We start from the raw sequence: 27,069 nt of genomic DNA, 5'->3' as shown, positions 1-27,069 counted from the left end.
GGTGCGCACCATGATACCCTGAAAGCTCGAGCGCTCGCTGTAACTGCGCCATTTAGCAAGCCGACAATTCATCAATGTGCGTCTGAGCGAAGTAGCTCTTATTTTATTTTATTTTTATTTATATATTTACTTTCTACCTACCATCCCGAAATCAGCAGAAAATGCGATTGATACTAGGTACTACCATTCGAGGAGCCTCATAAAACAATGCTAATTGTAACGACAATAGAGATGGGACAAAGATAATGATTCACTAGCGTAGAAACCACCTAACAAATAATCAATCGTACATATTCCCCCGCCACGGACCTTAGTAAACCAGCCTCCTTATCATAGCCCCCGTAGAAAAAAGCCTGCACGCCGAATTCATCGCCGTGCCATTATTTGTTCCAGCCCGTTATTCATTCCGACCACAGCAATAGCCCCTTCCCTCACTTCCGCTGCTGCTGCTCCTGCCCCGACCCAGCAACCCCCTTAACAGTATTATCCAACGTGCCCGTGACGTCCTTTCCCACGCTCCCGACGCCCTCCGTCGCCGACCCGGCGGTGTTCCCGAGCCCCTCGGTGGTCTGGTTCAGGGCGTTCCCGGCGCCCTCGGTCGTCTTGCCGATGGCGCTGTTGAGGCCGCCGACGAGCCCGCCCTGGCCCTTGGCCTTGTCGCCGCCCGTCAGGATGCTGTCGACGCCGCTGACGACGCTGCCGATGAGGCCGCTGCCGCCGCCTTGCTCTTTGGTCTGCTTTCCGCTGTTTTCGGTCATGGTGTGGATGAATTAGAATCTTTTGATTATTTGATTGTTCCTCGAGTTATGATGTGTTTGAAACGCGAATGATTTTGGCTGGGAATTTTGGAGGGCAAGTATTCAATTGCGATTTTTTTGAAGTCGAAAGGCATTTCCTGGCTTAGTCTTGCTCTCTTAAATTGTCGTACTGCTGTTCATAAGAGAGTTTACGCTAGACATCTTCGTGACGTACTCCTGCTGTTCTGACTGTTGGCTATGAGGTCACATACACGGCAAGCAAGATGAATGATCTCAATATATTACGCGACGCTGGGTTTAGGTACGGCTACTGAAATGCGTACGGATAGTGCGATGTAAAATCTATCCTCAAGATCGAAGCTATATCCAGACGGTTCCCGTTTTGAGCTAGTCAAGTGCAGCGCCATGAAGGTATGGAGTTATTGTGTACGGGGCGACAACGATGGGTTGACTTTTATCAAATGTATTGCATCTCTTAACTCTACCTTGATTCAAGCTACTCAGTAATTAAGGGGGCGATTTCTCGTGCTCGTGATGCACTGCGAAAGCTTGTTACTGAATCTGACTTCATCGTATTCCGTTCTGTATTATGCAGGTGAGTACTGTAGATACTCTGTAGGCAGGTACCTTACGCATCTAACGCAAAACATCCCCAAACACATCTATGGACCTTAGCATCCTGTCCCCTATCTCTTATTTAGCTGCCGCTATGGTCGGTTCTTCCATCGTGTCAGGGTCTTGACGAAGCTCGGTTGACCCGGTAGGCTCCGAACTAAGGTGCACTCCACTATCCGCTCTCTCCCTCCCGCCGGTGGATTCTCCGGTGGCTTCGGGTTCTGACGTTTCTACGGGTTTATCTGTCTCAGAAGCCGCCGGCTCTTGTTTCTTGGAAAACATATTGACAGATGGTTTCGGTATACTCGGCATCTGTGGCATTTGCGTAGGGAGATATGACTTGAAGCTAGACCCCGACGGGATTTGAGGCATCTCGGGCATTCTAGTTGGTACGTAAGACTTAACCCCGGTTCCTGCTTGCTGTGCAACTTGCATGAGGTATCGCATGTATGTGCTTTTCCTCGCCTCTGTGGTTTCGTCGTCTTGCGTGAATTCCTCGTCGCTGTCGGGCAATGGGACGACAGATGCAGCAGCAGTAATGTCCAACGGTGATGTATCGGGAAGTTCACTGTCGTCCTGACCTTCGTCCTCCATTTCTTTCAGCGTTGACTCGGTGTCCTTATCTATTATCGGGACTTCTTGGCCATCTTCCGTCGTAGTGACAGGTTGCTCAACGGGCTCTGGTGGCGGGGGCGAAGCAAACTTGGGATCATCCACGATGTTGGAATCATCATTGAACCAGCGAATTACGAGATTACTAGCCTCCTCCGTCATCTGATCGTATTGTTCGTTTTTGTCCCTAATGAACATGCTCATGTGCGCTTGAACTTCATCTTCTACCTTCTTGATGACTTGCCGCGAGAAGATGTGGTACGCTTGATGATCCTTCACTGGGATGGCGCAGAATGTTCGCTCGGGTACGAAGTAGCCCCCGCTCCACATTCCATTCTCCCCCAGAGAAGTGAAGAAATCATGAATACCGATGCCTTGAAGCGCAGCCATGCGTTCTAGTCTCCGAGCCAGTTCTTGTTGCTTCATGAGTGTGCCGACAAAGGTGAAGTGGTCGGAGAGGTATTCAAATGACTTTCCGACATTTCCGCGGTTGATATACGCTAGCCCCTGACTGAGCGTATCCATGCTTTGCTGATACCCTTCTTTAACTGACTCTTTGTTGAGGTTTCGCATGCTACGCATCCCATCTATAATCTTTTGGCGGTGCACATAAGCGGCAACGCCACCAGCGGCTATGGCACCGACCGTACCGGTACGCACCGCAACGAGTTGCCAGCCCTTCCAAGCTGGGTTGGATGGTTTTGTGGACGAGACACGCGCCGCTGTCTTCTTGAAGGCAGACTTCCCGAGAGCCGACGGTGCCGCCGAGAGGGCAGTCATAACGTTGAAAACAGTGCTCACTTTCTGGTAATTTGAGAACGCACCATAAACGAACATAGATCGCGCTAGACCATTGAACGGTGTGTCGAAGGTTAGAACCCCCTGGATTAGGGGGAAGATTGGTGATCCTTCCTGTCCATGCGCAATCCGCTCATTCAGAATAAGGAAAAGAGTGTCTGAAGCGACGAACCCCCTGAAGATTCTCTCAGTCATGTGCTGTGTACGTATGATACGGAGTTTATCTTACCCCATTGAATGCGCGACTAAGATAACTCCTACGTCTCTGTCATGAGGCGGCCAGGGCTTCTCAGAACGTGCTTTTCTCACGTCCATTACCTTTTCCTTTAGCCTAGCGCATTAATTAGTACTGAATAACTCAGTAAATTCTCGTTTCTTGAAACTCACCATGATAGAAATGATGAGCAGCATGGACCCAACTCGCCTCTCGTGTCATATTTCGGATACACTATGGACTCGACGTTATGATCCGGGAGTTTGCCGGCTACTCTCTGTTGCAAATCGTTTGGGAATGTTCGGAAGGTATCGTCGTCCCCCTTAAATCCGTGGATGAAGCAGAGTAATAATGTTCGAGGCATTCTGAAGATAAGTGAGATTTCATAGGTAGTAGGTAGTAGGTAGGAAAATAAGCGACTTGTGAGATATCAGGTAGTCACACTGAGACGGTTTCTTAAGGTGCAAGTAGGTATATGAGGTAGGATCCTGGTTGGTCATTGATAGGAGCCTTTAGTTCAGTGCTAGTAAAACGTGCCAGTGCTCTTTGTAGGGCATACCAGCTAGCAACTAGCAACTAGCAACTGCCTCTGGCATTGTCACACGTATTGTCACACACACCCTCCATATTCGCATCAACACGTCATTTATAACGTCACTAAAGCTTCAGCTTCTCGATTATATCCTTGATTTAGTTCAGACTAAAAGTCCAGGGATGAAAGACGCCACAATGCGCTTAGGAAAGCCACCTCCTGAATGTCAGTATCTCGTCGACACCCCTTACTCGTGCTTTACAACGCGAAAATGCAGAAAAAACTCTCATGCAAACAGAGGACATCGCGATATTAAGTATTCACTGTTTATTACTCATAACTATGTAACTACGTATGTAAAATGGAAATTAGTTCTGCCCGCCAAATACAATCCAGCTCATATATCTGTAACTTTTTCAAATGCCACCTTAAAGATTTCGAACAAGACATAAGTAGAGAAATAATACAAAACAGTCAATTCATTACAATCGTGCAGATAAGATCTCAAGCTTCCTCAGAATCCACATTAGATCATTTCTTCTTCTGCCCAGTAATAGGAGACAAGATCTGGCCCAACCCGAGGCCATCCAGGACTTTCGTCAGCCCAAGACCACCCAATAAGTTGTTAACTAAGCCGCCTAAGCCAAGTCCGTTAAGAAGTTTTCCGACGAGGCCTAAGACTCCGCTGAGTAGGAGACCGACGGCGGCGACAATTTGGAATAGAGGCTCGGATAGGAGACCCCACAGTGGGTTGATACCCTTCTTAGCATGAGGTAGGTTCTCAAGTTTGCGCTTAGCATTCTCAATAGTCTCGGTTACCGTGCCGGTGAGTTCTTTCAGTAGATCCGCGAGACGGTATTCCTCAGGCGTTGCCTCTCGCGCCGCTGTCTTGTGCTTGGCGTTGGCTGAGATGCGGCCGTCAGGGTCGAGACCCCGGATGACGCCGTTGGCCTCGGTTAGGATCTTGCCGCCTTCTTCAATGAGAGGGCGGACTTGCTTGACAAGCTCTTCCTCATCACGCTCATCTTCTGGCTTGCGCTCTTCGGAGTCGATTCTCTGTGGTGTAGAATTTGTTATTAGTATATGAGTTTGGTAATAGTAAAGGGGTTCCACCGTAAGGCAGCACAACGGAGTCGTAGACTTACATCAGTAATCATCTTGCAAATAGGCTTAATCTTATCGAGAGACTGTTCAATGCAGAATGAGATCTGCCCCGCAATCTTCTTGTCTTGTTCAAGCTGCCGACGAGCTTCTTTCTCCTCTTCACTCTCCTCGGGCTCGGGCGTCTGAGGTATCTCTTCAAGCAGCGAGCAATGACCCAGGACGCTGCCTTTGCCATCGACCACATCACCATCGTCGTCAATCTTCTTGCCAGCACACTCGCTCAAGATACCTGATGTAAGTTTACCCATGAGGTCGCCGTTCTCGTCAACAACATTACCCTCACGGTTGACCTTACGGCCAGACATGGGGTTGATGTCTTTAGGCTCTGGCTCTTCCTCCCAGCGTTCAGCATGACCCAGCACGTTTCCATTCTTGTCACAGATATCACCGTCGTCGTCGACAGCGCGACCGAACAGAATCTTAGGGTCACCAGAAACAAGTCGTCCGACAACGTCGCCGCCAGGTGTCACGACTTTACCCTCCTTGTTGACAGTGCAACCAGGGAGCTCAGTGAAGGGGCCTTCTTTCATGCCCTCACGCTCAGCTTCGGGGATAAGCTCGCATTTTCCGATAATATCACCACCTTCGTTGCGGATGAAGCCGTTCTTATCGCACATCTTGCCGATGAGGCGTTTGAGATCACCCTCAACCACGCGGCCATAGATGTCGCCGTGCGAGTCAACGGCATTACCAGCTTTGTTGATGCGTTTGCCAGCAAGAGCCGACATGTCGATTTCTGGCTCAGGTTCAGGTTCTTCCTCTTCCCACCGCTCCGCACGGCCCAACTGATTTCCTGCCTTATCCAGGATGTCACCATCGGCATCGACGGACTTCCCTTTCAGCTTCTTGGGATCACCCTCTACCAAGATACCGATTTGCTCATCACCGGACATAACCTTTCCTTGGTCGCCCACGATGGCATCGGGGAAATCCTCGAATGGTGCGGGCTCTTTAACTTCTGCGCGTTCGCTATCTGGGAGAGGCTCGGCCTTGCCGATGACCTGGCCGGCGTCGTTAAATATCTCTCCTTTGTCACCAACCTTTTTGCCAACGAGGTTCTTCAGAACGCCTTGGACAACATGGCCCCAAATTTGGCCCTTATCATCCACGACGTTGCCGAGTTTGTTGATTTTCTTGTCGCGGAGCATAGAGTAGTCGACTTCTTCCTGCTCTGGTTCCTCGGGCTCCTCGGCTTCAGCGCGCTCAGCATGCCCGATAACGTTGCCATTCTTGTCGATGATGTCGCCGTCAGCATCTACCTTCTTCCCGATCAACTTCTGGAAATCATCACCAGATACAACACCAACTTGGCGGCCGTCGTAGATGACCTTGCCAAATTTATCCACGGTAGCATCCGGGAAATCTTCGAACGGCGCAGCCACATTCTGAACTGCTTCGGGGAGAACTTCGACTTCGCCGATAACATTTCCTTGTGTATCCCATACTTTTCCGTTCTTATCGGGAGCCTTACCGATCATCTTTTTGATGTCACCGCTCTTCACCTTTCCAATAGGATTACCGTTGTCGTCGACAACATTGCCGGCCTTGTTGATCTTTTTGCCCTCAAGAGTGGAAATGTCAGGTAACTTAGTTTGCTCTTCGGCTTGTTCTTCGGCTTGCTGCTTAGCAGCATCGAGGGCATCGAGTCTGGGCGCAGCGTCTGGCACTTCTTCCTTTATCCGCTCGATTATCGTGCCTTCGGGAATCAAATCGACTTTGCCAAGGGCGGTCTCGTTGTCGCCGAGCAAGTTACCTTGACCATCGATACCCTTGATGTCCTTGCCGACCAGATGCTCATACTCCTGGCCTTCCGCGAGCTTGCCAAGAACTTTGCCCTTCTGGTCTGTGACCTGACCATCCTCGGCAATGTTGAAAGGACCTTCGAACATTGCGATAACCTTATCGGCTACGGATGGGGCAAATGAGGGGATTTGGATTGGCGCAGCTTTTTCGGCTTGTTCGGCTTGTTGCTCGATGGCATTGAGGCGGTCTGCGGCTTCGGGAACCTCTTCCTTGATGCGTTGAGCGATTGAGCCCTCTGGCGCGATATCGACTTTGCCGACGATGGTACCGCTGTCGGCTACTAAGTTTCCTTGGCTATCGATCTCCTTGACATCTCTGCCCACTAGGTCCTGAATATCTGAGCCGTTGGCCAACTTGCCGATGACTTTGCCTTGCTTGTCGGTGACCTTGCCACCATCTGCGATAGTAAAGGGACCTTCGAATAGCGCCACGACCTTATTCGCGACGGAAGGAGATAACGAAGGGATGTCAATTGGGGCAAGACCTTCTTTGGTAAGATCGCCAACCTTGGAGCCAAGTTCGGGTTCTTCGTCTTTAAGTTCAATCGGAGCTCCTCCCTCTTCAAGCTCTTGCTCGCCCGGAACGTCGCCTTCAGCTGCCTTCTCAGCAACGTCAGCAGCATCGCCACCAACGTCGGAAGTCTCTGGTACGTCGACGTTCTTTGCGGTCCCCTCGGCAGCTCCTGTCGCACCTTGCGCAGCATCATCTACGGCTCCCGTTGCACCTTCGGCGGTGTCGCCGGCCGCTTCCGTAATGCCTTGAGCCGCATCCCCGGCCTCACCCGTAGCATCTTTAGTTCCGGTCGCTTCACCGGCAGTGTCTGTGACACCTTTGGCCGTATCACCAGCAGCCCCGGTAGCGCTCTTGGCAGTCTGGCCAAGTCCACCCGTGACGCCCCCGAGGGCTGATTGCGCGGTCCCTGAGATTCCAGAGAGCGCACCACCAAATCTACTTCCACCGCCGCGCTGTGGCTGTTCACCTTCTTGTCCTTCTTTTCCTTCTTGTTCTTGTCCTTCTTGTCCTCCTTGTGTAGCGGTGTCCTTGCCAGTCTTTGTCGTGTAGTTGAATTCTGACGCGACATCCTCGAGGGGTTCAGCCTTGCCGACCACGCCTCCGTCTTCGTCTAGTATGTCACCCTCTGTTGTGACGATGAGGCCGGAAAGGTTTTTCACCTCGGCATGAGTCACCCTACCGATGGGGGTCCCTTCATCATCAATCACTTCTCCTTTGTCGTTGATGCGTCCCGCTGCCGGGACCATCTCGCCTTCACCCTCGTTTCCATCAGAAGTGTCTGGGACGGAACGGGGTACCGAAGCTTGTGACGCGGCTTCTTGTGGGTGGTCGTCTTTCCCTCCGCCGGGAACGTTCTCCGTAGCTTTGCCAAGCGGACTGCTTAGCCCGCCGACAGCCTCTCCGAGTCTAGACATGGCGGCTGGGTGGATGAATTCTACTGGATCTTCACTTGTAGTGATTCTTCGTGTCGTGACAGTTATCTCTACTGGACCGTATTGTTCTTGATGTGTCTGCTGTGGTTGTGGTTGGGTATAGTTATGGGGAATAGTCATAAAGTGTTGATCTCTAAATCCACAGTACACGAAACGACGAATTGGATCTTTTATGAGGACATGATCATGACGAGAAAACAAGAAGAAATATTGGCCTTTGCCTTTAAGGCCAGTACTTACGTCACAGGGTTGGAGAATCACCTACCTCATCCCAATCGCTCGGGTGCGATGTGATCCTTTCACTTTCCCAGCTTCTTTTTGGAAGACCCTTCACACATCCTGTTCGACGTCATGACTGCGGCTGTCTACTTTCGATAAACGGCTGTGAACGTCATGAGTAGGGAATACCTAGCCATGGGGTCTTAAGACAAACTTCGTGATGAGGCCCGACCACGAATGAGGCTACGGTGTAAGCCGGTATTCTGTCGATCTCGAGCAATCTCGAACCATGATACGCCACCGACAAGCATAGGATGCTGAGCCCGTGGCTTGCCGTCTATCCGCATCAACTAGCTGATAGGATTGAACGATTATTGCAAGCTACCTAGGTAGCTTTCCAGCATAAAGGCTTTGGAAGTTCTGAGCTATCATTCGTCGAGCGTTACCAAAGGGCGGCATAGAAAACAGGATTCCTCTTGAAGCTGTGGTTACAGATTATCAGCCACCCTGGGGGGCGCCGTTTGCAAATCTCGATCTTGGGCTAGCTGTCGGGAAATTTGTTGATAGTCTGCAGCAGCTTCTACACCTTTGACCGCATCCATTGATGGCAATTTCGTTGTGACATGGACGAGGGAGGTTGAGGAATTCTTGGCACTATAAGTCTTAGTCGTCATTCCAGCCACATCTAAACAACACCCCTAGCTCTTAGGTCCCTATAGTAAGTGATCATTGGTCGTATGGGTTAGGTTATATTAGATTGAACGCCACCTCGTTGCCGGTGTTTATACACTACCCTAGCTATCATAGCGTTTTATGGCTTGACACCAAGGAGTTGCTACATGCAACTGCCTTATTCGCCAGCGACTAACAGCTAGGGGGTAATAGCTAACGTCACCCACTTTTCGTGCATACGCGGTCTCCTTTGTCTTAACCGGTTTTCCCTGCAGTTTGACAAGCCACACCTGACATGGGTGGGCATCAGCTTAACGTCATAAACGGCATAGTGGATGGCGCAAGCGCCGTCTCCTTCGGCCGACATATCTTTCAACGTACTGTATCTCGAGCTTGAGAGCTTCAGTGTTTCCTCCTTGCATTGAGTACACCTGATGATAGTAACACAAGGAAGCTGGTTTTGAAAATTCAACAATATTTAGGTATGTACCTGATTGGTACACGGCACTCAAATTATGTATTCATATAGTGTACAAGATTGGAATATTAATGAAGTACTGTTCATGAACGATGGCGGCGCGCGCTTCGTCAAATGAAAGAGACCCAAGGTATCATATTCCGCCAATCTCGCTCCACACATTATGCATTTTCCACATCCCCTTAGTCAGAGTCATAACCTTCCTACTTAGATATATAAACACCGTTCATAGTTCTTGTGGTCGTTTCCCGAACGTTGTCGGGATGCGGATGGTCAGTTGAATACCATCCGTCGTAGACTTGACATCTAAGAAGATATCAGAAGGGCTCCCACCTGTGTGAGCGTTAACCTTCGGCTTTTCTTCTTCCTCAGGTTCATCATCGGGTTCAGATTCACCCTTTTTGGATGGTTTCATGAATGGAGCTAAGTCGTCGTTCTCCCCAGCCTTCTCGTTGAAGCGACCGATTATGTTACCGCTGTTGTCAAGAATGTTTCCCTCGTGATCCACTTTCAACCCTCCCAATACCTTCTCAGGTATCTCTGTAGGAGGTGGTGGGCCGGTGAAATTTTCTGAAACGTATCCTATGAGTTCACCACTGTTTCCATAGACTTCGCCATTATCGGAAACTTTCTTCCCTACCATGGCAGGGAGATCGCCTGTGACATGGCCGAGTACCTTCTCCGACGCATCGACAATATTACCAACGTCGTCGACGACATTACCTCCAAGGCCATGAGCGAGACGACGAAGATCGGGAGGCGGTGCCGCGCCAATGGGTGTGATCTTCGGGATTTTTGGAATAGGTGAGACATTCGAGGATGGAGAATGCACTGATGGGTCTAGCACTTCTTCCGGTGGATCTTGTAGTTCTTCCGAAAGTTCAGGTAGGTCGTCGGTGCTTGGTAAGCCATGCGTACCGGGAAGGTCGTTGGGGTCATTGAGACCAGCTGCGATATTGTTCATATCGGGCTTTGCCGGTTGAGGAGGGCTATTTACTACTTTTTCGGGGCGTGGAAGGGGGATTTCAATTCTTCGTTCAATATGGGCGGGATGACCCATGTTATCCGCGATTCGCGTTCCGTCTTCCGTAGTTCCTGACGTGCCAGTATCTGCCTTTTTGTCGACGTCCTCTGTGGCGCCTTGAGTAGTGTCCTTCGGGGTTCCCTCTCCAGTATGCACCCCAACGTGTGCCTCCTTCGAGATTCTAGACATATCAGGCTCACCAATGTTATTAATTGGCGCCTGGCCTGATGTCTGGGCCTTGACGTCGTTCGTGGTTCCCTCTGCTTTCTTGGAAACGTCTGCAGGGTTCGGAATATTTGCGGTTTTCTCAGGAAGACTTTGGCTCGAGTTTGCCGCTTCAGCCGTATCTACTTCAGTAGAACCCTCGGTCATATTTGCAAGATCCGGTGTCTTTGACGTTGTGTCTCCAGTAACTTCCTCATTGGCTTCGGATGTAGGTAATCCCTTCACGAATTTAGATACGTCTTTCATCGATTCGTCGGTGACGTGGCTCATCGTCTTATAAGACTCATCCAACGCCCCCTTACCAGAGTCCATCGCATGGTCACTCGACGTCTTGCCAGATAGCGCCGATACAAATGCACTCATTTCGGAGTTCCCCTGTTCAGCGAAGTATTTGGCGATGTCTGTTGGGGAGTTCAGAGTGTCCGTGGGATTGGAGGGTTCAGGTAGATCGTCGGTCGAGGAAGAAAGAAGTTCTCGAGGTTTCCCAGCAATGCTTTTGGATGGGCTAATAGTTTGATCCGAAGCACTGCCCTCCTCAATTGAGCTGTCGATGGGGTCCTTTCCAGTATCTAAATCACTAGGCCCGTCTGTGCTTCGACTAATAGTCTCGGTAGGAGTGAAGACGTCGCGGGACTGGGTGCTCGAGGCCGCGGGAGTGATTGGCCTAGGCCTTTTCACGGGGGTTGGCGTCTTGGTTTTACTGGAAGGCTTGAATAACTTCCTTGGTGGTGTCTGTGGGTTCATCATGTCGGCCATGGCTAGGGTCAGGGAGCGGATGTGATTGGCATGGAGAAAGAGGAATGCAGCAAAGTATACGGCCAGGATAATGTGGCAGAAGAGGTCAAATCCGGAAATCCCAGACCATGCGAGAGATATCATTCACTAACACGAGCTTAGCAGCAGCGTAAAGCTACGAGGGCATTCACCTACGAAATTAGTTTGTATGGAGATGAGATAGGGGTAAGACGAAGTGGAGGAATGACAGCATGAAACTCTAAAGGTGAAGCATTAACAATAAACTAGAGTGTTTAGTAACGAGCCTGCTACTAGTCACAGGAGCTGAAGAGGTACTTCATCCTACCACCTGCACCACCTACATCTTACCCCATCTCATAAGCGCCCCCGGCGTGGTTCGCGTGCGTCATAAAAAGCAGGGAGGACAGGGAGGGGAGCTCCAAAGCGATCGACGCCGAATCGCGATCTTAGTATCCCATCCATGCGTACAGATTGACAGGGGACTGAGCAGTCCATTACCTCACCCGCTGGCTCGGCTTCATGTTAGCACCTAGCACCGTAGGTGAACCCTAGGTTGTCGGTCATTTTGCTCCGGTCCTGCTAGAAGCTTAGCAAGCTCCAGCTAGGCAGCCTAAGCAGCTAGGTAAACATCGAACATTTTAGTTGATGTTAGATACTAGCACTTTCGCTAGAAGAAACGATGGACACTTGTTCTGTGATCCTCTGCCACGATTCCCAAGGCGTATAACAAAAAGTTAATCGAAACATACGAGGTACGTATATCGGAACTTTTAGATAGCCATTTTCTCGAGTATCTGAGACCACTTAATCTGCAGGCCGGGTAGCGTGTTTCGGGCGCACTTCTCTTTTGGATCATAAAGGGGAGACCATTTGGGATAAGAATAGCGACCTACTACGTAGCAGCCTGGTCAGTTCAGCCCCCGGTATGCGGATGACACCCGAGCCGAACCGTGCCGTAGATATGTCATTGACTAGTAACAGCTAGCGAGCCATGCCAATTCACGGCTGCTACGTTGTGATCAATTTGACAGATTCTGGGGTGTTATGCTTGTCGGACTTGTGGGATAGGCAATTGAGAAAGTTGAAAAAAGTTGGAAAAGTTGGAAAGATTAAAGAAAGTGGGTTGACATTAGCGCCTTTTAATTGGTGGGAGCTGTCTTTGTGGCTTCAACACGAATTTGCACGAGTGTGGCTATGAGACTCCGTCACTCCCGTAAGCAAGGTACTTACATGTATCTTTCCATTATTGGGCAATTTGATAGTTAATCGGTTGTGTAAGATTCGTTGTTCTTTTGAATTCTCCTGGACTTATCCTGATAGCTTTAAGACATTACAGGTATTAAGTCACCATAAACTTGGAATATTCCCAATTTTGCGTGATCCTTCAACGAATATAGAGGCTGCGGCTGACACCATTCGAGGAATATTCAAGTACATATCTAGATATCTGCTTACTTAAGTACCCGCTCAGTATCCACCGGTATCCACTCCCTGGGCTGCTGGGCTGTTGTCGGGAATCTGTGCATAGGGCTAAGTGGAGATTTCCCCCCCAAACTCCGAAGCTAGAGTGAAGCTAAAGTGAAGCTAAAGTGAAGCTAGAGTTGACATCCACTAATTCTTACCCCTGAAGCTGTTTTCTTCTGACTTCACACCTCGACAGTCGGAACTGCAGTAGATCTGCTATTAAACTTCTCTATTAGGGGAATGATATCAACACTTTTCCCATCCTCGTCGCATTGTTGTAGTTATTATTAGCCAACCCCTCCTATCACTTACAAATATATCCTCTTCTATGCATATAGCCACCACATGCGCCGTCATAATTATATACATTTGAGTACATAGATATGTAAATTTCTTTAATCCTGCTCAGCCAGTCCAAAATCCTCGGCACCGACCAGGATCGAGATGATCTACGTTACTGGAACCGTGGAAGACTGGGAAGAGTAAAATATCCTGCCCAATATTCAATCCGAAGGTAAAATCGCGCCTCTAAATGCATGCGAGATGAAAGATATCACACTAGTCGCTTGTTCCGGCTGCCCAGCCGTCGCAACCACTCGTCACCCACTTCCCCCTTGCATGGGCTCGCGGTTAGACGATACAGGCTCACAGACCTTCCCTGTTAGCAGCAAGCAAGGCTGTTAGTTATTGACTCATCTCCCTAAGTGTCGCTTTGGCAGAGGTCAGTTCGGTTGACACCCAGCATAACAAGTTTCTGGGTGTCTCGTGGACATGTGGATGAATAAATAGCTGGCGCACCCCCTGACTAGGAGCGCACGCTAATGTGATAGGGGAGTATCGGGTGTTGGGCAGGGATAGAAGAAAAGGTATCACGTACAATAGCGACAAGGTTAGGTCACCGTGGATCCGGGCCTTTAGCGTCACCTCCACCTCGAGGTTGAGATCTAACCGCAGCTTTAACGGATTCTTTCCGCCGTTGTCCTTTTGAGGTTGCTGTTGAACTTGTTGCATTGGCTGCGGTTGCATCTGCATCTGTTGTTGCTGCTGCTGATATTGAGACGGAGCCCGGCGTGGTGGGCGAGGCGCCATCTGTTTCCCGTAATCGTTCTCTTTGTCGTCCTCCATCCACGCCGGTTGATTATTGCGGCGACGTCGCCGCGACCGACTTGGCTTTTGCGATTCCACACGCGACGGCCTAGGTGGTTGAGGCGGTGGCTTCTTCTCAGGCTCCGCCGGAGAGTGAGCTCGGGATTTTGCACTGTCGTCCTCTTCTTTCTTAATGTCGTCGTGCTCTTTCCCGCCGTTTTGCTTCGACACGTCGTCGTTTTGTTGACCGTCTTCTTGCTTCACTTCATGTTGTGCTTGTCCAGCTTGCGGGGAGGGCTGCTCTTGTTGTTCCTGCTTCACCTCACCTCCCTCACTGGGTTGCTGAGACGTCTTATCGTCATTTGATGACATAATGATTTAGCTTGGGGCCTGCAATTTATTCCGTTTGATGTGTATAGATATGGCAGAGAATAAATGTCATAACATGAAGTGAGCAGAGACTGTTTGTACTTGTGGCGGTCACCTTTGTTTTATTTACTCGAACCAGAATGCTATTTTCGAAATACCATATGATACACCGTGTATACATATGATAAGCGTCGGCATTGTGACGCAATGGGGCGCTGTCGAGTGAACTGAGTCGCATCCCAATCGAGATGAACTGCTCGTAACCCTGCTCTGGCCGGCATCTAGACCCCTGTCCGCTTTCAAAGTTCCTTCACCAATCAACAGACTCCGGCACCGAAGTCGTGCAGAGTCATCCTTACCCCAACGTCAGATTTAGTGGTCTATCAAGGATGAAGTCATGTACTGGTCTTACACAAGCACGAACAAAGTTTCGGGTCCCTCCAGCTGGCCCCCTTCTACTGTGGCTAAGAATATAGGCAGCTCGTATGGAGCAAAGCACACCTTGTTTAGTTTCATCATCTGACCCTTGAGTATTCCCAATAGCGATATGAGGAGGCTCAAAACCTGTTTTGCCACCCACACATATCAGCATCAGTGAGGCCAAGCTCTCGGCTCCATCACTTCACCATTAATCCATTCTCTTATTCCGAACAGGACAAAGGGGATCTTCGAGGTCGCAGCTAAGTTCCTGCATTGTACCTCTCAATTACGAGACACATGGCTCTCTCGACCCTCGGGTTACTCACGGTCTGCGCCATACCAACGGTCATTGGCGTCGCAGAAGCAATCGACGCCCAGAAGAAACAAAACCAGCAAGCGAAAGACAGAATCAAGTTCAAGTTAACGGCCAACTTTTCACATGATGGCGTCTCACCGGCGCAGCAAGCTTCGGTAGTGTTAAAAGATAAGAAGGTAAGTTTACAGCTACCCATGTTGGTGTGGCGTCTAGAACCTACTCCACGCTATCATCCCACCAACCAACAATCCAATCTTCTAATCTTCAGGACAGCTCTACCTAAACCATCCGGCATGTCCAGTGGAAGGCTATCCATTCAACGGTTACTACTTCGGCTACCCAGGGCCGGAAAACCATCAAGGCTTGGTAGCGCCCATAGCAGACGATCCGCCAATGCTTAATTGGATCTACGCTGATAAAGAAACGGGACTACTACGCCACGGATCAAGATCAGACTCTCTTGGTCATGTAATCGGGCCCTGGAGTTGGACGGAAGATGAGGAATGGCTCACGCTCGAGGATGGCCAAGACTTCGTGGCCGTGGAGAATGATGAAGGCACCTGGAACCTGCATTACGATAAAGCCGGGGACTTGGATGAGGTGTTAGACTGCGACGTGGTAGATATCAGCTTACATCGCGACCTGCAGCTTGGAGTATCTAGTCGATATACGAAGTAAATAAACAGGATTTAGCTTGGACAATTTCTCAGGGGAAAGTGGTTCACATGCAGGAACCTCAGGATGCAGTGATAGCGGTATGGGGAACTAAGGGTCGTCTGATAGTAAAGGACGTGCCGAATACATCCCAAATACATCCATGTGGCTCTAGTAAACTATCTTGCAGTACCTAATAATAAACCCTCCACACCCTTCCCTTAAATCCGCACCCCTGTCGGATATGTAGCTAGGGACCAGAGATCGACGGACTTTCTGTGGCTGACGTCAATATGTATGCCACGCGTAATATATCCAGACCCCCTGAAGTCACCGTATTAGATATTGCATGCGGTTGGCGGCGTCAACACATGATACTTCTCTACATATGGGATAAGAGACGTGCAAAAGTTACGAAGGCGTAAAATCAGGGTTTTGCTATTCGATTGCTTTTGACGAACAAGACAAGTTTCCCGATCTAGACCACAGGTGACGTACCGTCTCCAAGTATGACATACCTAATCTACTCGAGGTCGATGTATCGATGAGGTTTCACAGCCCTCCTCGACCGTATCCTACCTATGTACATGGTCTAGGCTGGCGAATTTACGCCTTATAGATAGGCCATCCTATTTATGTCGCCTTGGTGCACATCGCTTATAGCTGGAAGCCCATAATATTGTCACTTCGATATCAATTCTCTTATACACAACTCACCTCGGTTTCTAAGCACCAAGGTCATCCGTTCCAACACCTACACTTTATTCACCAACTTTTCGAATATGTCTTCTCCCACTCCCTCAGGTTCAGGTTCCGTGTCGCGATCCCGCCAGGGCCGTCGCCGCAGCCGCAACCAGTCCCGAAGACAGGAGCAGGCTACCGCCCCGCAGCCGGAACCCCAAGACCAGCAATACTCGGAAGAAGACAGCACAGAAGACGCCGAAGCAGCACCGCAGCCACAACCACAGCGCCGTCGACGCCAGCGTAACCAGTCGCAGCAGCAGCAGCAGCAACAAGGTGGCGGCGGTCCACTCGGCGGAGTTGGTGTCGGCGGAGTCGACCAGATGCTCCCCGTCAACAACGTCGGCGAGACGGCCAACAACCTGACCAACTCCGCCACGGGCACGCTAGGAAACGTCGCCGGAGGCGCGCTCAACCAGGGAGGCGGAGACGGTGGTGGTAGCAAGTCGGACACTTTGAAACTTAGGCTTGACCTCAACCTCGAGGTCGAGGTTACGCTGAAAGCTCGGATTCATGGAGATCTAGAGTTGGCTTTACTGTACGTGATCCCCCTTCCTTTTCGTCCGGCACTTGATCTTTTCCTCTGTTCGTCCACATCGTCATTGCATTGCCTGCATTGCTGCGTTCAGCTCGGTATTTCGCCCATTCTCCCGTCGCGTCATAGCAAAACATGTCCTTCCCATGCTTTAACGTTCAGGTATTCTGATATACTCTTCAAGGGACACTGCTTAAGCGTGATGAGGAAAACTTTTGCTATAAACGATTGGGATAGAAATCGGGAAAAAACAATGCTGCGAATACTTAGAGAATACCCAAGGGTCAAATTGCACATTCATGTATACTAATAACTCGGTCATTTACTTCCTGCTTACGCATGCTATCTGCGATCGTCTTCTACTTGTTCTGTAGAACTCGCTAATATCTCTAGAAATTGAAGAACGTCGTGATGACCCCTACTTAATTATATGCGCTCTTCCTACGGTGTCCTCCGATAGGGGCATAGTTTCATTCCGGAGTCCGGTTCCGCTGTGGTTAGGTATGTTGTCGGCGTTGGGTTGAAGCATCATTTTGTTCACAATGTACATATTCAAGATTATATGTACCTATTTTAATTGATTGTTCACGTATGGTTTGATATGGAGTCCGACTTAGGTTGATAATCCTTTCATCTTAAAGTGGTTTGTGACATTTCCTACTACCAAGTAAGATATTAGGTATCAAGTAGATTCAAGTTCTCATTTATCGTATCAATTTTCTTTCAAGATACAACTTAATACAGGCCTTGGTCATGTATCAGGAGATATCTCTTATTCACTAGGTAATTATCTACAAAATCCGGAGCACCGTTCTGAAATGTCGTCGGAGCTTGTACTATATGTAGCTTAACTTTCATCTTATTCCACCGTAAGGACTTTTAAAGTATTTCAAAATTAAAATATATTGAGCTATATATGAGAAGCTGTCCCCGTGACTTTATTCATCGCTTTGGGTTTCGCAAGAGGCTATAAGATTATCGTCGAATATAAACGTCTGGATATGTTGTCACTTAGAACATACGATGTCATGCCACAAACTTGTTTCCTAGTTCATACCTATCTACGATGTCCCTTGATATTAGACCCCACATGTCAAGTAGAAAGTAGGCAACGCCGTCTTCATTCATGCCATCTAACCGGTTAAATGAGACTTAATCTAGCTCCCAGTCCTCCCCGGCAATTCCTTAAATGAATAAGGCTTGTTCTGCGGTAGGGCTATCCAATAGTAGGCTGAATTCTCGTATATTTAGCCATAAAGCTGGGGTTGCCAACCTCGTAGGAGCCTCGCCTGCGCCTATTGTTATATAGACAATTTACTTCCACGCGCTCATCGGACCGTATTCCATGTTCATAACTCCTTTTAGGTCCAACTACATAGAGCTACGGGGCTTAGTCTGGGGAAACTGGAGAACCGGATGTTACCACTATGCAGCATTTCTATTCGGCAAAGCATCCGAACCTCCAAGCGCGCTTCTCGAGACAATGAGGAGGCAAGCTATCCGTTTATGCAGGAATAGGCATACTTGAATATCACGGGATCTTAAGATTGATTACGCGCTGTCCTAGGAAGATAATATATCGCGATTAAGACCCGCGTGTTTCACGCGGTCGCTTAGTTACTTAGGTACTTATGTCCCTGCTCTCGGGTTATTATATTAATCGTCTAGTCACATTGGTACCTAGGAAACAGGTTCCTGTCGCGTCCAGTATGCGATACGGTGCCTTGGACCCGCGAGACATCGGCACATGCCCCCTAGCGCGTCTAAACGTCGTGCCGGGGCGCCAAAAGAGGCCGAATAGGAATAGCGTCATGTACCTAGTATGAAGCTATAACCATGTATCCGTATTGGGCCTCTCCCCACGGTATCCAATATCATAGAGTAGGTGCAGAGTAATTGTTATCTGTAGCTGACATGACTGTCAACTAGGTAGTATGTTAACACTATTAAACGATCATCATGTTCAATATGGCACTTGGCATTGCTCGGATTGAATCGGCGCGTGTTCCCCCCGTAGTAGGATGAAAATGATAAGCTATATACCATCATATTCCAAGTGGCTGCCATGTCCAAGAGCCGTGACCTGATCATACAGTCTATGACGGAGTTTTGCTCTACTACAGAAATCTCATAGTTACTGCAAGCATCACCTCTTTTTCGGCGTATACATACCTGAGGAACACTTTTTGGAATACGTCAAATCTCCTCTGAGCGTCGTGGCGTGAGCATCTGAGTAATCGAATCTGAGTCCTCAACGGCAGCCGTGGGGCAGACGGTGAAAATTCGTGATGTATGAGAGTGACTCAGTACCTCTTAGGCACAGGCTGCTCTTTACCAGAGCAATCACAAACTCGAACAAAACATCTCTCTTCAGACCGCATTCATTCTTGATACTTCCCATCAAAGGCATCCTCAGCCAATAGCCAATACAGGTTGCTTCAGCAGAAGATACACGTAAGTAATTCTGACCTTCGAGCACATATTATTTGGCATCTAACCATGCCTAGCGAACAACTTCAACAGCCAAACCACTCAATCGACAGCAAAGATGTCTAGATTCTACCATTACCCATCACCCGAAGAGGCAGCCGCCATGGAAGCATCATCCGCCCTCGAAGACAAGATATTCGTCTGCATCATGGTATTTATGCTCGCTGTCCTGGCCCTTACGAACATGTTCGTCTTCTACCACCTCTGCATCGCCTCTCCGCGAAAGATCAACGTGGATAGCGACCTCGAGCTTCAGGCCCTTGATCGAAAGGTCGAGATCAAGTGGTGGCTCCACGACTACGATTCCGAGTAGGGGAATATATCCAACCGAGGCTATGGGTGGAATCGGTATGATCGAATACCGCAATCAACTGGAAACGAAGCAGGGAAACTGCTAAATCTGAAAGTCATTTGCGTTTAATGGAGGCATCGCACGCAGAGTCGGCCTAAGGAATTCGGGCCACTTGGGAAGCTTGGCGGAAATGAAGATGAGTGGAAATGGGGAACTCGTGGCCGCTACCGTCCTATTTTCTAGTCGTAGGCGACGTCTCATGAATTTAAGACGACGTCTCATGAATTTAAGACGAAGTCTCATTAGTGCCAAAAAATACACGAGTGCCATTGATTCCCACGATTATATCACGTATTGATTCATCGAGCTAATATCATTAGTTGCCAACATGCTAGATCTAATCGTAGATCTATGTACAACTTAGCCTCGAAGACGAATTCATGAAACGCTTTCAGAAAGCACTAACCCCCTTTTTTGCACGAGTTTGCGTTATGGTAAAACACCATCGTATGTCTGTTTACCTAGGTAGGGATGTAATTGTTGACTGAATCCATGTATGACATCGGACGTCGCCCCGTATGATTTCTGTATCCTCTAAGCGCGTGTGGATACTGCGGATAGCATCCGCGTCCCATTGTAATTGTATTCCAACGATGTGAGCCTCTCCACCGCGGTCTGGGAATGGATGGATGCTATTCATGCGGTTATCTCGTATTTATAACTTACAAGGGTTCCCCATATTTATTTCTTGGCTTCGCATCATGAGATCTGAGGCTAAAGTACCGGAATGCCAATTTCTCCAGCGCCTTGGATTGGTCAATTCGGACACCGATCTACCGAGAAGCATTAATACAAATGCGAGATCTATCCCAGGTGTGTGAAGTCGAGAACCGGGTCTACGGTACACCATTTATTTTCTGTTCGGGATCGTCGCAACCATGTTTATACGCCGTGCGCTTCACCTTGCCATCTCGATTGGCGTCTGCCTTAATCTGTCTCTAGCCAACCCGGTTGACCTTAACGAGCTGGGCCTCCGAGCTGAGCGCCGGGCAGACGCTGGACTGGTCGGCTACCTCGGCGCAATATTTCTTGGGGCAGATCCTTATGTATATTATTACCTGAGCAACGGCAATGACCCGCTCTCCTTTAAGGCGATGAATGGCGGCCAACCTATTCTACGTCCAACGAAGGGCACTGGTGGTGTGAGAGATCCCTATCTTGTACAAGGCGGCGGTGCCGAAGCAGGCAAAAAATGGTACATTGTTGGCACCGATCTCGATATTGGTAAAGTGAGTGACTTGCTAGCATGGAGATGGCATCGTATCTGACGGCATCGCAGACGACATGGGACGCATCCCAGAGGACCGGCTCTAGGGGTATACTCGTCTGGGACAGCACCGATCTCATTAATTGGACCGGCGAGCGTCTCGTGGTTGTGGAAGACGAGACCGCCGGCATGGTATGGGCGCCAGAAGCAATTTGGGACGCGTCGAAAAGTTAGTTGGGAGTATTTGATCTTTCGAAAGATAGTGCTGACTTTTCCCAGATCAGTACCTAGTTCACTGGGCTTCGAAGTTTGTAGGTGGACTTGTTCTAGAGTAGCGGATTTTGTTAACATTGAGTTATAGTACTCGTCATCTGACACTCAGCATACCGGTTCGGCGTCGAATATTCAGATTAGGTACGCTTATACAAGCGACTTTAAAACGTTTAGTGCACCTCAGACATACATCAACTACTCACCTACGAACATCATCGACCTCGATATCCTCCCGCTTGACACCGAGGGGAAGAGCTATCTGCGATTCATGAAGGACGAGACGGCTAAGACGGTATTCGTTGAGTATTCGACGACCGGACTTTTCGGGACTTGGACTCGCGCTGGAGGAAGTACAGGCATCATTACATCTGGCGTAGAAGGCCCTGCCGCGTACCGCGATAATGAGGACGATGCCAAGATTCATGTACTCTTGGACTTTTACGGCGGCGATGGGTACAGGCCGTACGAGAGCGTAGACCCAGACGGCAATAAATGGACAGCGAGTAGTCGATCAGCATTTCCGACTAACCTACGGCACGGAAGCATTCTACCCATCAACCAGACATTATACGACGCCGTATCTCAAAAATGGGGTTCCTGATATATTCGAACTCGGCTGAGGCGATCATTGAGCTCGGGGCTTGGAAAATCATAGACAAGCTGACGAATGTAGTACTGTAACTTGTATTATCGCAAATAATTCAAAGTTTGTTGGTTCATGGTCTTCGTGATGCGTCTCGTCATCCTATCGTTGTAGGTGCTCGTTCTGGTGATGAAGATGAGAATTGAAGGAGTGAGAATCAGGATTCATGGAGTAATCTGCTGGATATTTGCTAGGGCCTCTATTACTGCATATATCTCCGGGTACCTACATACGTACCTAGATAAGCAGAGTATTCGGAGATTTCGGTTTTACCATTTGTGGCCGAATCCGGGAAAGACTAGTGGTACTATCGAGCTAGTTTAGTTTAGTTCTAGCAGCAGCTAAGTGGCTTGGCAATTTCTCAATTAATTTGGACCAGTCTCAACCCTTGGAACTTTGGAACTTCAACAAATTTAAGCCAACTACCTAGGGCTGGCCGCAGCTAATTCCTGCATGTTCCTGTATTCTGCAAGATCGCTGCTTATCAATCGCCCTATGGCTGCCTGTCACAAGAAATCGCATGCGTCCAATGACCTTCTCACTCGGCCGTATGTGCTTACCTGCCGTGATCCGAGTGGGCGCCGAGACTTCCGGTAGGAGCCATCACGAGCCAGCCTCGATGTTGTACATACAGTCGGCGATGTGAGCACTGAGTACTGCGGACCGACGGACTAACACTAAAAAAATAGGCGGACAGCCGAAGGACATGCTGGACTCGTCGGACAGGGGGATGGTTAGACCCTTAGGATCGCCAGCTGGACCCTGTCTTTTTTATTTTAATCTGCCGGTACCCAGAGAATCCATCCAGAAAGCTTATTATTATATGAGGCGGAAAGCAGCATCGCCTACGATCCGCATTGTTTATTTTCTCTCCCTTTCTTGCTTTTGCTCCTTCTTTGTCAGCACCCGAAAGAAGCATTCACTCCATTCTCCTGGCTAACACCAACAACATGATATGACGCATAAGCCCATCGTTTATCCCTAACTATCCATAGACTCATAGGCCCTTCCTACCTGTGCTACCTCTCCCTGTCTCTTCTCCCACAGCCGTAGATCCCCAACTATGCCCTGGGCCACGAATCCTCTCTTCAAACCGCCGACGGTCGAGGCTACGGCTGATGTTGAAGCCGCCGCCGCTAATTCTGATCCTAATCCTGAGCAGGCTCTCGAGCCTAGTTCTAGCGCGCGACATGAGATTCCAAGCAGTGATGATGGCTTCAAGGAGCCGACAGAAAAGTTCACCGCTCACCAAATCTTCTATATTTTCATCCTTGATGGAATAGGTGCCATGATCCTGTCCGGCGGAATCAACTTCGCTATTGCATATGGTAAGAAACGACCACTTGAATCTTTCTTGGTCTTCTTCAATCGACTCATCATTCCTTCAATTACCTTGTAGGGTGGTATTGGTTCACGATCCCTGCATCGCATCATTTAACTACCTAGCCACACTTCCATTGCTGACACAGCCACAGCTATGTACGCGACCCAGGATATCGCAACACGACCCATTAGATTATGGCTGTTCCCCAACACCCTTGCCGGAGATGCGGCTGTCACTATCATTGTACAGTGCCTCATCACATGGCACATAGAACTCTTCCTCGTCAATCGGGATCTGAGGAAAGGCGGAGTGCATCCTATCGGTTTCATCCCAGAGCCCAAGAACCGACTTGTACGCTGGTTCATGTTTCTCGATCGGCCTGAGCAGACGCACGAGGTCAGGAGCATCGTGCATTGGCTAGGTTTCCTCCGCTCTCAGATCCTGCGATCTCTGATTATGGCCGTCGTCTTTTTCCCTATCATCTGGGGACCCAGCATCGGCTTCCTCGTCTTGTCGGGCAGGTGGCAAGGGGACGACTGGTACTACGACAGAGTGTGGGCACCGCAGGTTTTCAAGCTCATTCAGGGAGCCGTGCTGGGACTGCTGACCACACCGCCCATGGTGATATTTTGGCTTACGAGATGTGGATGGGCGTTAAAGAATAATGAGGAACAGTATGGCGATCGGTAGCCATTCGGGAACGCGTGCGAGTAAGACTTTAGAAATATAGATATACTAATAATTCATTATGGGATTCACGATTCAGGGACATTATCCGGCGCATGATGTCGTACGAAACATACTCTTCCAGTCTTCCAGACCTGACTTGGCTTCTTTCCTTTCGCTCGATCCATTTTTATGATGTTAGTTGACGGATGCAGAAATGAGAACCTAACCTTTCAGTTGTCACGAGAGGCAGGGAATCCCGGTTTTCGAGACGAATCGGCTTGCGTACCACCACCTGTTACAGCTGAATATTTAACGCGTTGGAGGCGCGGTGATTTCAATGGAACCGAGCTGAGTAGAAACGGGGGCAAGGTCTGAGCGCTGTCAGATCTAGCATTTGGATAACCTACAGTTAACGTAACTTCGATTGAAAGCTCTTGTCATCGAGATCAGAAGTTGGTAATTCTTAAGAATACCTACGGGACGAAACGACTTTGAAGTCATGATCTGCGCTCGGCTGCACTGTTTGGCGATCATCCAGGGACTTGGGACCCCGTCCCGAACGCCCTAATGCTAGAACTGTTTGCTCGTCGCTCTCACTCCCCTGGACCACCTACGTCAATTTGTTGATCTATTCAGGTACCCGCGTCATTGACGTCAGATTCCATACGGCATGTTCAAATGACCATTAATCTATACATCTAGAAGACAACATTCTACTTAAGCATCTAAAAGAATAGAAGTCTTATGAATCGAGCAAAGTAATTCTACTCCGAATTGTTACATAGCACCACAGAGACAGCTTTCTTGACCCCAATTACTCATACAAAATTCCTATCAGCGCAGTAACATGAATCCTTTAGGAGAGAACGGAGGGAAGACCAATATTCCTTCTACGGCAGCGGTAAGCATTAAAGCTCTTTTGATGCACCAGACATTATGAATATTTGCTAATAGGTCGCGCAATTGTAGCCTCTACCTGGGCAAGGCAAAGAGAATGGTTGCGACAAAGTTACCGACACAACCAAGCCCGCCGCTGCGTCCCGGAAGCGTAAGTCGGATGCAGTGGAGGACCACGAGAGCGTACCTGAAATAGACGACAGTGATCCCCGCCTTCACTGCGTCGACGAAACATGCAACCAGATCCGCAGCAAGATCAAGAATTTCATCGAGGGCGGAAATATGAAAGTAAGCGAGTTTCAAAGAGCCATCAAGGTGACCCCGAGCACATATCAGCGGTTCATGAGACAGAACGGTACATACGAGGGCAGCGAATCAGTGGTGCACGGCAGAGCCTTTGCCTTCTTCAAGAAGCGCGAGCTGCAGGGATTAAGAACCTCACCGCCCAAGAAGCCTAAGAAGAGCGAAGTAACGAAAGGACCAGACGTTGGGGACATAGAATTGGCGGGCGAGGATACGCAAGAAGTGCCGGTGCACGATACTTGCGACGAAATCCGCAAGAAGATCCGGGCTTTTCTGCGGAAGCCCGACGTCAGCCAAGCCGCCTTCTGCAGGATGATCTCTACGAGCTTCCCCCAAGAGGAACGTAAGGTACAGTCCAGGCAGCTAAAAGCATTCCTGGACAAGAAGGGGTCCATGGCAGGAAACACCAGCCCAGTGTTCTACGGCGCGTATGTGTTTTTTGAGAAACAACGGATCAAAGACGGTAAGCCGAAGTCTGAGATGAGACTTGAGATGGAAAATATCCACCCCAACGGAGTGAACACTTCGGAACCCGAGACGAGATGGATATGTAAAGACAACGAACGTCCCGTTCACGACAAATATGGGCGCATCCATTTTGTTCCAGGTTGATATTTCCTATATAGCTAGCTGGTAGTTACGTCTCAGAGAGAATGTATTCTGTTCGTCGGATAAGATTACTTAGGTACATATGAACCGACAAGTCTGTCAAAGATCAATCATGGATTGATGCATGTGCCAACTCAACCCGGCCAAGTCGTCGCTGATCTCATTCATTATTGATCTCGTCCTTGCTTTGGTTTCGGCATTACTCTTTCTTTGCATGGATATCTATGTATTTACCAGGCAGTAGCTACCTGGATTAGAACACATCCATGTGTTCTCCCCATATGTTTTTAGTATTAGTAACTTCCATTTGAAATGCCCTCTACGAATCCTTCCTAAAATGATACCTTACCAAGTACATAAGAGGGTAGGTACATGTTGCACTTTTCCTTACCTAGTCAACAACTTTGGAAAACATCTCAAACAGAATAATTCTTCCTTTTCATAGAAGCTGCATCATTTTCCGTGGAGATTGAATTACGGCGTACCGACATCTTTGCGTATGAATACCGAGCACCTTTCTACTCAGGTACGTCCAGACTTGTAAGATGATATCACCTACAACAAGATTCATGATTGACAATATATAAGGATATAGCAATAAACCATGGCATTTATTGAGCCCATCACCAACCATATCGATGGCAAAAGTGCCGACAAGTTGCGAGAGTTGATCCTGTCCGCATGCACGTCCGACAAGACTGAAACGACCTCAAATTCCATCTGGGCTGCATGCTTGAGCCAGGTGCGAGACCAGTCGGAACCTATTAAAGACACCAAAGATACCGCCAAGCTCGCTTCTAGTTCAGACGTCATGAAGATAATCAGGGTCGCGCAGGTGCTCCGAGAGTTCCACAAGGAACTGGCCTCTCTCGCTTACAAAGTTTTACGAGTCTACGAATCTGAGGTTCCGTCTACTATCCTCTCTAGCATTGACCCGGCATTTCTTGATAAGTTCGAAAACCAGACGGATCGTGAACGGGACCTACGGCTCTTCGCTCGAGATATTGAAGGCTTGCTATCCCGAAGCACCGAAGTATTGGGCCAGATACAAGAATATTCCTCCCTTTTAGCACAGTCCCAAACCTCCATCCAGAGAAGGATCTCAGAATCGTCGGTTACGTGGGATGAAATGGAGAATCCGAATTGAGGCAAATCCAGTGACAAGTAACCCGCAACGGTTATATAATATCTTAGGACGGGAGGCTATCGTAATGAGGCCTAGTGCCATGAGGTTTGACACCTGCCTGTGTCTAGGTCCATTAAATCACTACATGAATAGATAATACCAATGTCAATTTTGATTGAGCCATCCTGAGCTGATACAAGTACGTGATTTTCTTCCCTTCTTCTCCCATATCTAGGTACCCCATAATTATATGGTTATTATTCTCGGTGCCGTGAG

General features: G+C 48.9%; 11 protein-coding genes across 11 annotated transcripts; 6 read left to right on the top strand and 5 right to left on the bottom strand.

Moving 5' to 3' along the window:
- Nucleotides 1-307: 307 nt before the first annotated feature.
- Nucleotides 308-1,378, bottom strand: F4807DRAFT_419258 (uncharacterized protein). Its single transcript, XM_047997397.1, has one exon. It carries the CDS (start codon nucleotides 756-758, stop codon nucleotides 432-434), a length of 327 nt encoding a protein of 108 aa, XP_047855691.1. The 5' UTR covers nucleotides 759-1,378; the 3' UTR covers nucleotides 308-431.
- On the bottom strand, nucleotides 1,312-3,361 carry F4807DRAFT_466502 (uncharacterized protein; the record flags this gene model as incomplete). The annotated part of the gene is made up of 3 exons (XM_048002392.1): nucleotides 1,312-2,958; nucleotides 3,013-3,114; nucleotides 3,171-3,361. 3 exons carry the CDS (start codon nucleotides 3,359-3,361, stop codon nucleotides 1,452-1,454), a joined length of 1,800 nt encoding a protein of 599 aa, XP_047855690.1. The 3' UTR covers nucleotides 1,312-1,451.
- A 659-nt stretch (nucleotides 3,362-4,020) lies between these two features.
- F4807DRAFT_27511 (uncharacterized protein) lies at nucleotides 4,021-8,354 on the bottom strand. The gene is made up of 2 exons (XM_047994625.1): nucleotides 4,675-8,354; nucleotides 4,021-4,585 (listed from the first exon to the last, which is right to left on the bottom strand). The coding sequence occupies exons 1-2, from the start codon at nucleotides 8,059-8,061 to the stop codon at nucleotides 4,061-4,063; spliced, it is 3,912 nt and encodes a 1,303-aa protein (XP_047855689.1). The 5' UTR covers nucleotides 8,062-8,354; the 3' UTR covers nucleotides 4,021-4,060.
- An 864-nt stretch (nucleotides 8,355-9,218) lies between these two features.
- F4807DRAFT_27494 (uncharacterized protein) lies at nucleotides 9,219-11,758 on the bottom strand. Its single transcript, XM_047994624.1, has 2 exons — nucleotides 11,490-11,758; nucleotides 9,219-11,441 (listed from the first exon to the last, which is right to left on the bottom strand). Exon 2 carries the CDS (start codon nucleotides 11,436-11,438, stop codon nucleotides 9,537-9,539), a length of 1,902 nt encoding a protein of 633 aa, XP_047855688.1. The 5' UTR covers nucleotides 11,439-11,441; nucleotides 11,490-11,758; the 3' UTR covers nucleotides 9,219-9,536.
- Nucleotides 11,759-12,941: 1,183 nt separating this feature from the next.
- F4807DRAFT_27457 (uncharacterized protein) lies at nucleotides 12,942-14,648 on the bottom strand. The gene is made up of 2 exons (XM_047994619.1): nucleotides 13,657-14,648; nucleotides 12,942-13,489 (listed from the first exon to the last, which is right to left on the bottom strand). The coding sequence occupies exons 1-2, from the start codon at nucleotides 14,235-14,237 to the stop codon at nucleotides 13,480-13,482; spliced, it is 591 nt and encodes a 196-aa protein (XP_047855687.1). The 5' UTR covers nucleotides 14,238-14,648; the 3' UTR covers nucleotides 12,942-13,479.
- A 1-nt stretch (nucleotide 14,649) lies between these two features.
- F4807DRAFT_27463 (uncharacterized protein) lies at nucleotides 14,650-15,834 on the top strand. The gene is made up of 2 exons (XM_047994620.1): nucleotides 14,650-15,146; nucleotides 15,244-15,834. Exons 1-2 carry the CDS (start codon nucleotides 14,952-14,954, stop codon nucleotides 15,646-15,648), a joined length of 600 nt encoding a protein of 199 aa, XP_047855686.1. The 5' UTR covers nucleotides 14,650-14,951; the 3' UTR covers nucleotides 15,649-15,834.
- Nucleotides 15,835-16,081: 247 nt separating this feature from the next.
- On the top strand, nucleotides 16,082-17,494 carry F4807DRAFT_419247 (uncharacterized protein). The gene is made up of 2 exons (XM_047997396.1): nucleotides 16,082-16,903; nucleotides 17,294-17,494. The coding sequence occupies exons 1-2, from the start codon at nucleotides 16,407-16,409 to the stop codon at nucleotides 17,298-17,300; spliced, it is 504 nt and encodes a 167-aa protein (XP_047855685.1). The 5' UTR covers nucleotides 16,082-16,406; the 3' UTR covers nucleotides 17,301-17,494.
- Nucleotides 17,495-19,193: 1,699 nt separating this feature from the next.
- F4807DRAFT_27405 (uncharacterized protein) lies at nucleotides 19,194-19,744 on the top strand. Its single transcript, XM_047994605.1, has 2 exons — nucleotides 19,194-19,354; nucleotides 19,408-19,744. The coding sequence occupies exon 2, from the start codon at nucleotides 19,449-19,451 to the stop codon at nucleotides 19,701-19,703; it is 255 nt and encodes an 84-aa protein (XP_047855684.1). The 5' UTR covers nucleotides 19,194-19,354; nucleotides 19,408-19,448; the 3' UTR covers nucleotides 19,704-19,744.
- Nucleotides 19,745-20,501: 757 nt separating this feature from the next.
- F4807DRAFT_27351 (glycoside hydrolase family 43 protein) lies at nucleotides 20,502-21,909 on the top strand. The gene is made up of 4 exons (XM_047994602.1): nucleotides 20,502-20,971; nucleotides 21,022-21,178; nucleotides 21,229-21,260; nucleotides 21,311-21,909. The coding sequence occupies exons 1-4, from the start codon at nucleotides 20,621-20,623 to the stop codon at nucleotides 21,821-21,823; spliced, it is 1,053 nt and encodes a 350-aa protein (XP_047855683.1). The 5' UTR covers nucleotides 20,502-20,620; the 3' UTR covers nucleotides 21,824-21,909.
- Nucleotides 21,910-22,276: 367 nt separating this feature from the next.
- On the top strand, nucleotides 22,277-23,963 carry F4807DRAFT_27318 (uncharacterized protein). The gene is made up of 2 exons (XM_047994597.1): nucleotides 22,277-23,193; nucleotides 23,341-23,963. The coding sequence occupies exons 1-2, from the start codon at nucleotides 22,929-22,931 to the stop codon at nucleotides 23,877-23,879; spliced, it is 804 nt and encodes a 267-aa protein (XP_047855682.1). The 5' UTR covers nucleotides 22,277-22,928; the 3' UTR covers nucleotides 23,880-23,963.
- A 712-nt stretch (nucleotides 23,964-24,675) lies between these two features.
- F4807DRAFT_419228 (uncharacterized protein) lies at nucleotides 24,676-25,771 on the top strand. Its single transcript, XM_047997395.1, has 2 exons — nucleotides 24,676-24,759; nucleotides 24,828-25,771. The coding sequence occupies exons 1-2, from the start codon at nucleotides 24,706-24,708 to the stop codon at nucleotides 25,668-25,670; spliced, it is 897 nt and encodes a 298-aa protein (XP_047855681.1). The 5' UTR covers nucleotides 24,676-24,705; the 3' UTR covers nucleotides 25,671-25,771.
- Nucleotides 25,772-27,069: the final 1,298 nt, after the last annotated feature.

This window comes from Annulohypoxylon truncatum (genome assembly GCF_022578515.1).
Source record: "Annulohypoxylon truncatum strain CBS 140777 unplaced genomic scaffold F4807scaffold_10, whole genome shotgun sequence".
NCBI lineage: Eukaryota > Fungi > Ascomycota > Sordariomycetes > Xylariales > Hypoxylaceae > Annulohypoxylon > Annulohypoxylon truncatum.
The sequence above is the reverse complement of the archived record's forward strand: the minus strand, read 5'-3'. Positions and strand labels throughout refer to the sequence as shown.